General features: G+C 41.2%; 1 protein-coding gene across 2 annotated transcripts in view; it reads right to left on the bottom strand.

Moving 5' to 3' along the window:
* Nucleotides 1–12,509, bottom strand: part of PFKM (phosphofructokinase, muscle) — a 345,974-nt gene that overhangs the window by 185,198 nt on the left and 148,267 nt on the right. For both annotated transcript variants that reach the window (XM_044083480.1, XM_044083481.1), the window contains exon 10: nt 6,277–6,369. In XM_044083480.1, the coding sequence (XP_043939415.1) occupies nt 6,277–6,369 (93 nt within the window). The remainder of the gene's footprint in view (nt 1–6,276; nt 6,370–12,509) is intronic.

Below are 12,509 nucleotides of genomic sequence, written 5' to 3'. Positions count from 1 at the left end.
CGTTCTTAATATAAATAATGCTTTTTTTCCAAACACCTTTCATGTGATTAATATCTAACTCAGCAGTGCAGGTTTACTAACAGAAATATCATTCACAATAATTTTTATAATATTTACACTATATCTGTTATCAAAACTGCAGTCCTCTTCCTGGATTTATTCTCTGATGCCAGTGTTCTTGTACTTGGGATAGTGTTTCTGTGACCTCAGTGCTCTTGAAACAGTGGCCTAATTAGATATTTTTGAAAGTGTTCAGTTTGTTCATTTGTGGTGGTGTTTGACTTTGATCATCTACCCCTAAATGGTTACAGTTCTACTCTGTCAACCCTCTAAGATCATGATAAAATTCAGCCATTATAAAATGTTTGAATTACTGATAACTAACTAAGGATTACAGTCAGTCAATCAGTCAGTAATGTCAAACACTAAAGATGCATGCTCCTTATTCTTCAGAAAATGCATGTTGATGTAAACCTGTTTTTTTAACTTTGTAAGTAATAATTAAAATTGTCCCTGATTTTGGTCCTTTGTCCTCTTCATTTTTGGCTTTGTCCCTGTGTCTTGAGGAAAATAGTTGAGATCTATAGGCAGGGGTCTGGTCTAGTTTCTCGTTTTGAGATATGATAACAGTAAGCAGTTGTTCAGCATTATGACACAAAATAGAAAATCATCTGTCCTGTATCTTCTGACCTGAATTCATAAATTCCAACACCCTGGATCAACTAATCCATAGTCCCACCAGGGGCTCCAATATTCTAGACCTGGTCATTACCAACATGGGAAATCGATGCTGCACAACTATGATCACCCCAACGTTGGTCAGGTCTGACCATAAGCTAATCACCCTTAACATCCACATCCCACCCCCACCTCCCAGTAAGGAAACCTCCATAATAAACTTATACATAGCCAACTTCATGCTACTCAAGTCAGAAGTGACAAACTTCATGACACCCATGCAGACGGGAACTGAAAGTTCGACTGCTGAATCCTACACTAAGGCACTGTACGAGCACATCCATGCATGCATGAATCATGCCATCCCAAATAGAACCAAGATGCTCTCCTCCAAAAAAAGGAAGCCAATCTGGTGGTCCCCGACAACAAACAAACTTTACAAGTAAAGGAAGAAACTGTTGCAGAAAAGAGGAAAATCTCAGGATGCAAAAAACTCCCTTACCAGCCTCAGTAAGAAGCTGAGATCCCTCATAAAATCCTCCAAAGCTAGTTACAAAAATAAAATTGCCAAAGATTCCAAAGACAACCACAAGGCATTCTATAACTATGTCAAGAATCTCAATGGCAAAGCTCAGATTTGCTCTGTGCTACAACAGAATGGAATTAAATATACCGATCCCAAGGATATTGACAATATCCTGGCAGATCAATTCAGTGCCAACTTCACCCCCCTCTCACCCCCTAAACGGCCCATCCCAATACCAGAAGATTGCCAAATTTCGGTAATAATGGCCACACAGGTAAAAAACGTACTCTCCAAAACTAAGAATACAGCATCCATGGGACCAGATGACATCCCAGGCTGTGTACTACATGAACAACAAAATGAACTGGCACATCACCTAAGTGTCATGTTTAATCATAGCCTCACCTCAGGCTTCGTGCCCACTGTGTGGCACACAGCTACAGTTATCCCACTCCACAAGGGGGGATCCACCTTGGATCCCAGAAACTACCGCCCCATCAGTCTGACGAGCCTGATCTGCAAGGCCATGGAACGTATTATCATGGAACTTATAAACAAAGACATTGGCAACCTTCAAACACTGGACACCACTCAGTTTGGGTTCATGAAAGGCCGATCTTGTCTCCTGAACCTGATTGACCTCTTCGAATCAATCTCCAGAGCTGTGGATGAGGGTAAGGCAGTCCACACAGCCTATCTGGACCTCGCCATGGCCTTTGACACCATCCCCCACTCTGGAATCATAGACAGACTTACTAAGCTGGACATTAATCCCTACATCACTCGATGGGTTGCCAACTGGCTTACTGACAGAACCCACACTTTAAAAGTAGCCGACTCCAAATCCATCTCCAAACAAGTGACAAGTGGAGTACCTCAGGGTTCAATCCTGGGACCGCTCTTGTTTGGCATCTACTTCTCTGAAGTACAGGCCAACACTAAGGGACTCTGGCTAACAAAGTTTGCAGATGACTACAATCTGGGAGCCATTATTGAATTCCCAAATGATGTGGATACTCTACAAAAGGGCCTTAAAGAAACAGATGCTTTGTGCCAGAGCCATGGGCTCAAGCTCAATGCCAAGAAATGTATAGTTATCTTCTTTGGGAAAAAACATGTACCCGTGAATTACCACATAGGTGGCATTACACTAAACACCAAAAGTGTGATAAGAGACTTAGGGACACAGGTGGACAGTGGTCTCACCTTCGATAACCACAGCGCCACAACAGTCAGGAAATCCTTCTATGTGGCACACCTCATCACTAAGGGCTTTTCATTCAGAAAAAAGGAGGTCATTGTCCCACTGTACTCATCCCTCATTAGACCCATTATAGAATACAATGCCCCGTTTGGTATATACCTCTCAAGACATCTGCAACGACAGGAAAGGCCACAGAAATACCTCACTAAAAGATTCACAGGCCTAAACTAGATGCCCTATGCTGACCGCCTTAAAAAACTCCAGCTATACTCTGTCGCATATCATCTACTCAGAGGCAATCTCTGCTTAACATACAAGGCCATGTCAAACCCAGAGCTATTGGACATGTTACACTTAAAGAAACCCAATCCCTCAGAGCCACATGCTCCAGGGATCTAAACCTTGTCATCACAATAAACAAAACATGTTGGAGGGATAGGTTCCTGACCCAGAGACTACCCATACATGTCAAGCAGAGCGCCTCTTTGGCCCTCTTGAAAAGGAACCTTGACGATTGGATGGGAGAAAGGAAATTCACCCCGGGTATCACATCAGTCGCCCTGCTAGACAGGTGTCCAGGGAAGTAAATAGTGGGAAGAAATAGCCAGGGAATTGTTATGGCTAGGCTTGTATAGGCTCTAGGCTGATAGCCTAGTACCAACCTAAGAACCTATATAAAGATCCATTTATTCACCTTTTTTTTAACAATACAAATCAAAGTCCTTCTGATTTGAACTGTGGACAGTTACCATTTGCATTTTTTTTCAAAAAAAACATTTTTTCCAAACATTGTTCTTAACCCTCATATTGCCTATTGTCAATCAGAGCTGAGAACTGTAACAAGGTCAGTAGTAACCCTGGATAATCCACCAGTTGTGCCCCCGCAACAAGTGTTGAGGAACAAAAAAAAAGTCCTCCAAAGATATGGACCAAAAGAAAAAAAAAGTTCTCCAGAATCTGACTAAATGGCCACATGTTCTGCTGCCCAACAAAACCAAACATGCAACTGACTTTCCTGGACCGATCAGCACATTCTTCTCTAAGGCTGATCACATCACTTAACAGCTTGTGCCAAGGGTAGCCACACCTTTCACCTTGCCCTAGATATGGCTCTGCAGTCATTGCTGAGTCCACACGGATAACTTTAAACTGTGAGTCTCTGGAAGACCTTGCAATGTCACTACATTTTTTGGGGTGTCATTTGTATGTATTGAATGAGCCCAAGAAACTTTTGAGAATGTTCTGGCATTCTTGAATCAGCCTCTGGTTTCATTGTCACGGTTTACTGGAAGGTTTGAATTCCATTTAATCTGAATGGGGTATATAGCTCAGGACTTATTAAAGAAGTCATCTTAGTCCGGAAATCCACTCTCTGACACATCATTACTTCTAAGGAAGATACTAGAAAGCTATTTTTGGAATATCTGATGGCACACCTTATGAGTATTTTCAGGCCATTAAAAATTGGTCTTCACACAAATATTTTAAAGCAGGGACAAGTTGTGCCAGTGCAATATAAAATTAGTAACTTTTAATTTTGTTTTTTTGTTTTTAATGCAGTTGGTTTCTCATATAATCAGTAACAGTGACTATAATCAGTAACAGTGACAACCTTTCTCAAATTCACAGCATATGAAAAACATTTAACTTCTGCTTATCTTAATACCATTGGTTTCCAGTGCTATAAGTAATGGTTGTTTAAATTGTGTTTGTTGGGCAGGAAATCCATAATTTCAACACTTGTATATATTTGTAGACAAAACTTCATGATGATGTTATTTTTTACAAGAAAAGTGACAGCTTCTGCTACTGTTCAGATTTTCTATAGGGAATGAAGTTCTTGTTATCAAAATGTGTTCCCAGCAGTGAGCTATTACTGAGGTTTGGTCTTGCTTGAGCATACATAAAACAAAATGTACACTACTCAGAAACTCTCTGTAATGTATAGTCGATAAATCTAATACAACTACCATTTTTTTCATTCTCTACATGCAAACCAATTTGATTTTCCTGGAAAGGAAGCAGTCAAGGGTGATGGAGTGATAGCAGCCATATAAACTGCAGTTTCTGTAGTGTACTGTAAGCATATTGTCCCAGCTTATGTTTTGTTAATGCTGCATAACAACCAGCTAACACTGTATCATAATAACTGTGAAACAGAACAGACTGTTCCGGCACTATGTTACCGACACCAGTCATGCTGTACTGCTTGTCCCTATCATTACTGTCAGGCTTAACAGTCTGTTTATTGGAGCTTTTCTCCCCGGGGCTCCACTGAAAATGGACATATATCCAGTTTGGACTAGCCCGGTCAACAAATGTAAAACAAATAAAATAAATAAAATAAAAAAATAAATATTCAAATAGTGAGGAAACGTCTCTGTGTGGAAGATCTAAGATTCCCTAATGGTGCCTGAACTCTAAGGAATCATAGATCTTCCACACAGAGAAGTTTCTTTATTATTTGTTTTTGGACCCACTATATTGACATACTGGGTTTGTGAGACTTTGAGGGACACCACAGAGACTGTTTGTTACAGTGTGTTTATTCCACATCTTTAACTTGAACAGTCAACTGACTGCAAGCTTCTTGACATGCTGTAGGTGGATTGGATACTCTAAATTGGCCCTAAACGTGAGTGCGTGCATGTGTGTGCCTTCCGTGAAAGGTTGGGTGCCGAGTTGGCAGCTCGACACCGTAAAACTCCACTGCCAATCATGAGCAGACAGATGATCCACTGTGGTGACCCCTAACTGGGAAAAGCCGAAAGCAGAAGAGACCAATAAATGGAACATTGATGGAGGTCTTTTAGTTTCTGTAAAGAGCTGATTTTAACATCCACATTGGCAGTACAGCACTGTGAAAGGAACCACAGGGATAAAAGCCTGTAAACCTGTTGTTTGCAACCTGGACACACCACTTATGGCCTAGATGACCCCAGGCAAGTCATTTTAAGTCTTTCATACTCTCAAAGTGTGTCTTTAGGCATACTTCAGATTAATGTGCCTTCCTTAGGCAAACAGTTTCCTTTATCTACTTTCCATTAAAAAAAAGTAAAGAAAAAGAAACTACACACATGGTAAGCAGATGATAAGTGGATCCAAAAGTGATTTCTGGGTAAGAAAGTGATTGGGACTTGGTGAAAAACAGCAGTAAATGGGACTTAATATGTGGAAGAAAGAGGGCTACATCAGCCACACATGTTGAGGGCAGTCATCCTTACTGTCCTTATAACTGACCCTTTAATGAAGTTTGAGGAGGATATTTGCCTTACCACTGCTAACATTTGCATCTACAGAATTCTAGATGGGCTGAAAAATAATCTCAGAAAACTTAAGGATGCTGCATAGTAGCTCACTGTCAGGGTAAAACAAAGCAAAATAACACATATGCACTTCTTCCTCTCTGTTGATTGATCATGTGTTGAGTTTGCTTCCTGTAGCCACAGTCTACTTCACACTCGTCCCATTCAGTATTTTTTCATTAGACTTAGTCATATGCTTTTGCCCCGACTTTAAATGGAATACTTTGCAATGCAGCTTTCAGACTGTGGTTATCATATTGTACAATTCAAGCTGATTGTGCAGATGTAATCTGTAGCAAGCTGCTCATATATCCCAGGTGATTATGAAACAGCTAAAAAAGCAGTACAAAAAAAGAAAATAAAGAGAAGTCATTCCATAAAGTGGAAGCGAATTCACACAGTAACAGAATAAGAAAGATTGGCTTCAAACGTATTGTTATAAATGCTTAGGACACTGCAGCACCAAAGTTTTTAGCTGTGCTTGTTCCACATAGTCCAAGAAGACCTTTATAACAGTTCCCCTCAAATAGCAAACTCGGTAGCACCATTATCAGATGTCCTACCAGAATTCTGTCAAAGGCAGATGGAGTTCCACCACGCTGGACATGGCCAAGGATAGTCACTCGAGTGTCAAATCCTAGACGTTTCACAACAAGCTGCAAAGAAATAAATACATGACATTAAATCATATTACATGGTGAGCAATAAAAATTAAAATCCTTAGGTACTCTTGTGTTTGCACATTGTTTACCTTCTCAAATATACTATAAAGTTAACTGTTCATTTAGTACATTGGTAGAACCAAGTGTTTCACTGGTGGTGATGCTGATGTATAAATGATGTCATAGGTCACCATAGATCGAGCCTAGATCACTGTGATAAGCTAGAGGAAACAACTCAGAATGTCTTTTAAAGCATCTTCCTCCCTCACTATATTGACATTTAACCATGTAAACTATCAGTGTATGACAAATTACTTTAAGAAAAAGTATGGCTACAAGTTTCAAAATGTGGATATGAATGCAGTATTACATTATCTACTATATATAAATCCAGAAGTTATCTTTTGGATAATTAGTCTGATATAACTTTCAATATTTGGTAATCAAATCACCTTGCTATGCCCAGTACCCATGTCGAACGAAAAGATGGTTTGGGCAGGTTTTCCATCTCTCTCAACTTTCTGGTTTAAAAGCCCACGTTTGCACTTGTTTCCCGCCTTTCCTGTAACTAGTCCAGATAGAGTTGCTGTATCCAGGACTGTTTGTAAGCTTCTGAGTGGTGCCAAACTCTGCTGTTCAATTTTTCCCTTAGATCTACTACCTCTCTCCTCTCCTGCACTTTTACTAGCTTATTAGTCTAGCACTTTACCAGACTTCTTGTAGCAATTATTGAAGCACACAAAAGTGCTGCCAGCACTAAAAGTTCTACAAGGAAACAGATCCAGTACTTATTATTAATGCCCACCCCTCCAGGCATGTCTAAAGGTCAGTTCCCTGTGCTTTCTCCTATTAACCTGGTGAACCTGGGCATTCTGAGGCAATGTAGCAACTGCCTCATGTACACCGACAACCCTCTTCTCTTACCTCCCAACCCTCAGACGTGCAAGAGATGCACTTATGTATCCAAATTGGAAGCCACGCACTCTCCAGCCAAGATCGGAATAGCTGGTCAAGAGAAGAAGGTCAACACTTGCACCACACCACATGGAACACATAGCCCTCCAGAACACACACTACTGCCTTCACATAAAAACACAAACCACACACCCACCTTCGCAGAGGCTCGCAATGAAAATCTACCCAAACAGCAGAGACCTCCAAGGCAGAAACACACTCAACCACCACAACACAACACTAATCATGAGACACATAACTCTCCTAAACAGTGTGCCACTCCACCAAAGCCCCTAAGGCAAAACAGCATGCCCAACACACTAGTCATAGGTGATGTGATAGTGAGGCACACTGATGTCCCACTCACTAGGTTGAATAAGGAGAAAGTAACAGTCAGCTGCCTGTCAGGTGCCAGGATCTGCCACATAATGCATGCACTCAGGTCCCTCAACAACAAGTACAAATATGACTCTGTCATTGTACATGTGGGTGTTAATGACCTGAGACGTACCTCCCTGGACTACATGAAAAGAGACATGGAGGAGCTCTCAGATTATGTAGCCCAGGCGGTTATGACCCTAGCCCTGAGCAGCATCCTACCATCACCCAGCATGATACCACAGTACAAGCAGGAAATTATTGATTTCAACAACTGGCTAAGTTTCCAGTGTCATTCTAAGGGGATTCAGTATCTGTCTGCCTGGTATGACATGACTGACAGACCTCGATGCTTTGCCAGAGATGGTCTGCATCTGTCACCTTTGGCTCTTGCCACCCCTATATTGCTTATTTTAGGTGGTGTTCCAAAGACCAAATTACCACCATAACAGCTACAAACAAATGCAATCTGAGGGTCGTGCTGCTTAATGCTAGAAGTTTAAATCTCAAAATGCACTCACTCAAAGCACTCCTTAAAATGGAGAACATCAACATTTATGCTGTAACAGAGACCTGGTTCAAAGCAGCAGAAAGCACCCCTGCACTACCACAACTTTCAGCCTCAGAACTTGGAATGAAGCTCGAAAGGTGGTGGTGTTTCCATATTCATAAAGAATGTGCACACCTCCAGACTGGTAGTCCAACATAACTCATCAGAGACACTTCAGGTGCAGCTAACATTGGTAAGACGGTGATTCAGGTCATAGCCTGCTATAGGTCCCCAACCATGTCCCAAGACTCACACCTCACATTCCTAAACACCCTGGAGAATATTAGGGTCCAACCTAACACTCTCATACTAGACGACTTCAACTACCCCTCCATTAACTGGGAAAACTACTCATGTACCAATACGCTTGCCCAATGTTTCCTGGAATTCATTAATTCCAATGCCCTGGACCAGCTCGTTCTTACCCCCACTAGAAGTAGCAACATCCTTGCCTTGTCATTACTAACATGGGTGACCATTGCTCTACACCAATACTCAACTCTTCCCTGGTTAGATCCAACCACAAACTAATCACCTTGGAAATCCACATCCCTCCCACCCACCCCTGCAAAGGTAACCACCATGAAAAACTTCTCCAAAGCTAACTTTGGGCTCCTAAACACAGAGGTGGCTAACTTCATGGCACCTATGCAAATAGAGAATAGTTGCATGACCACAAAATCATACACCAATGCACTGTACGAACACGTACACAAATGCATGGATCTCGCTATATCCAATAGAACCAGGACGCTCTCCTCCAAAAAAGGAAGCCAATCTGGTGGTCCCCTGCCATAAACAAACTCTACAACAGAAGGAGGAAACTGATGCAGAATAAGGTGACGTCCCAAGACTGGAAAAACTCCTTTATCAGCCTCAACAAAAAGCTGAGATCCCTCATCAAATCCTCTAAAGCAAGCTATGAAAACAGAATTGCAGCAGATAGTAAAGACAACAACAAGGCATTCTATAGTTATGTAAAGAATCTCCACAGCAATACCCATATTTGCTCTGAGCTACTGCACAATGGTACCTCCTATACAGAGCCAACAGATATTGGCAATATACTGGCCGACAAATTCAGTGCCAACTTTACCCCTCCACTCCAAAGGACCAATCACAATACCAGTAGATTGCCAGGCACCCAGTATTACTGCTGCATAGCTTAAAACAACACTGTTAAAGGCCAAGAATACAGCTTCTGTGGGACCTGACAATATCCCTGGCTGTGTTCTACAGGAACTACAGAGCTAACTGGCACCTCACCTGTATGCCCTGTTCAATCACAGCTTCACCTCAGGCTTTGCCCCTACCAAATGGCGCACTTCTACAGTCATCCCTCTCCACAAAGGAGGAGCAATTACAGACCCTGGGAACTATTGCCCCATTAGCCTGACAAGTCTGATATGCAAAGCTATGGAACGCATAATCACAGACCTAATAAACAAGTATGTAGGGAATTTCCAAACTCTGGATCCCACACAGTTTGGTTTTGTGAAGGGTAGATCATGCCTGCTCAACTTGGTCGACTTCTATGAGTCAGTCACCAGAGTTGTGGATGAAGGCAAGGTTGTTCATACAGCCTACCTTGATCTTGCAAAGGCCTTTGATACCATTCCCCACTCAGGAATAATAGAAAAATGTACTAAGCTAGGCATCAACCCCTATATCACTAGGTGGGTTGCAAACTGGCTCACAGATAGAACCCACAGTGTAAAAGTAGCTGACTCCAAGTCAGATTGCCAACTAGTCACAAGTGGAGTCCTACAGGGTTCGGTCCTGGGTCCTCTCCTGTTTGGTATCTACTTCTCTAAAGTCCAGGCCAACATGAAGGGACTCTGGATGACAATGTTCACAGATGATTGCAAGCTGGGAGCTATTATTAACTCCCCAAGTGATGTTGACATACTACAGAATGGCCTCACTGAGACCAACGACTGGTGTCAGAACTATGGCCTTAAGCTCAATGCCAAAAAATGTGTCATCATCCCCTTTGGGAAAAACTTGGTTCCCGTGAATTACCACATTGATGGTAGTCCACTGAACACAGAAGGTGTTATAAGAGATCTGGGAACACAGGTTGACAGCACCCTCTCTTTTGATCACAACATTGCTACTGTGGTCAGAAAGTCCTTCTATATGGCAAATCTCATTACTAAGGGTTTTGCATCCAGGAAGAAAGAGGTCATTGTCTCCCTCAACTCTTCCCTCATTAGGCCAGTCAGTGAGTACAATGCCCCATTTGGCATGTACCTCACTAGACACCTGCAACAAGTGGAGAGGCCACAAAAATACCTCACAAAGAGGATCCTAGGCCTTAAACACTTGTCCTATATGGACAGACTCAAAAAATTCCAACTACTCTCTGTCTCATATCGCCTACTTAGAGGCGATCTCTGCTTGACTTACAAAGCCATGTCTGACCCACCTCTGTTAGAAATGTTACATCTAAAGAAATCCTAATCCCGCCTTACCACACACTCCAGAGACCTCAACCTCATTACCACAATCAACAGAACATACTGGAGGGACAGGTTCATAACCCAGTGACTGCCCATGCCATGGAATAGACTTCCAATACATGTCAAGCAGAGCACCTTGGTGACTGTCTTCAAGAGAAATCTTGATGAGTGGATGGGAAATAGAAAATTCACCCAGGGAATAACTCCAGTGGCTCTACTCAACAGAGGCACTGATGCCAGGGTAATCCTATAGCTAGGCTTGTAAAGGCCCCAGGGCCATTAGCCTAATACACACCTATGAACCTATGAACAAAACTAAGAAAACAAAATGGTAAGAAAAGAAGAGGAACAAATGGGCATTTGTCCTTCAGGCCCTATGGTTCCTGGATGCTTTTTTGTCTGCATCAAACAGGGACTTGCATGAAGTTATAGAGAGCTTGTCTTCTGTAGAGAATCCCATTACATATTTGAGATTTCCTTTTCCCAGAAAACGTCTCTAATAGATACTACTACTGAGATTGACACAAAGAGCAAAGTAGAATGGTAGAGCTAGGATACTACCCACATAGGCTGTGAGCCCAAGTAATAAAGATATTTCACAATCAGGGCTTCGTTCTGCTGGCCTCTGCCTCAAAACCATAAAACTAAGTTGTGTATTCATTATTAAAAATCCTAAACTAGGTAATGCTGACCTCATTCCATTGTCAGCAGAGATTCTATAGCTTCTCCTGACACTTCCATTATCAAAGACATTAATTAACTCTATTAAGCTGATTGGCCTTATTACAATCAGTTCAGATGTTATGAATCCAAAAGTACTATGATATGTATACCTAAACAAAAACTAGGTCTTGTTTATTCAGCCAAGACCTTCTTATCACCTAATGCTAGACTTTCTACTGCCAGCATGTGTTTGCTTCCCTCTCTTCTTTGCTGTGCACAAATTTCCACCAGTTTTTCAGCCTTCCCACTTCAACAGACTTGAACAAGGGCATAACATAGTTGATAGAGTTGCTTCTGCTTATCACTATAGAATGGATTGTTGCTAATCACTTCACAGGGTGAAATGACTCGAGCCTAATGGGTGTGCATCCCTAATTAGTTACAATTTGCACACAAACTGATTTATCAAAAAAAACCCCAAGTAATTGGCATAAATGTCACTGCTCAACTAATAACCAAGGAATAAAGTCAAACTGACACGGCAGGGAACTACAGAAAGAAATACACACACTTCAAAGCTATTAAAATACAAAACTATGCTATTGTATAGTTGAAACAATTTATTAGAATACAGATTAAGCACTTTCATCCCTCTGAAATGGGGACTTCATCAGAATCTGCTCCACATTATTACTTAACTTTCCTTATGGGGAAAAAAATACTGAACCATTTAAAACCAACCAGTCACCAATTGAAAAACATTCAAAATTGCAAAGTGAAAAAAAACATCCATGTTACAAGCATGTGTCAATGCCAAACTTAGACACTGTTTAAATAATAGTAAAGAAATAAATAACCTAAATGTTAATCAACCACAAATCTACCTATTCCCCAATTAATTCATTATATAGAGTTCAAAAATTTCAAAACACATAAAATATCTACATTAAATAGTCTATATAAGAAGAAAAATATGTCCTAAATAAGACCCTTATCATGAGTCCCCTATACACGTACTTAAAATGTGCACCATTACTGTTATTATTGGAAATGTCAAATTTATGCTCATTTATTCTCTTGCTCACTAGCCTTTCAATTTTACCTATATAGAAACAGACTGTACAAAC

Source organism: Protopterus annectens, chromosome 9.part0 (genome assembly GCF_019279795.1).
Source record: "Protopterus annectens isolate FY-2018-M chromosome 9.part0, PAN1.0, whole genome shotgun sequence".
In the NCBI taxonomy this organism is placed as follows: domain Eukaryota; kingdom Metazoa; phylum Chordata; order Ceratodontiformes; family Protopteridae; genus Protopterus; species Protopterus annectens.
This window is presented reverse-complemented; position numbering and strand designations above follow the sequence as displayed.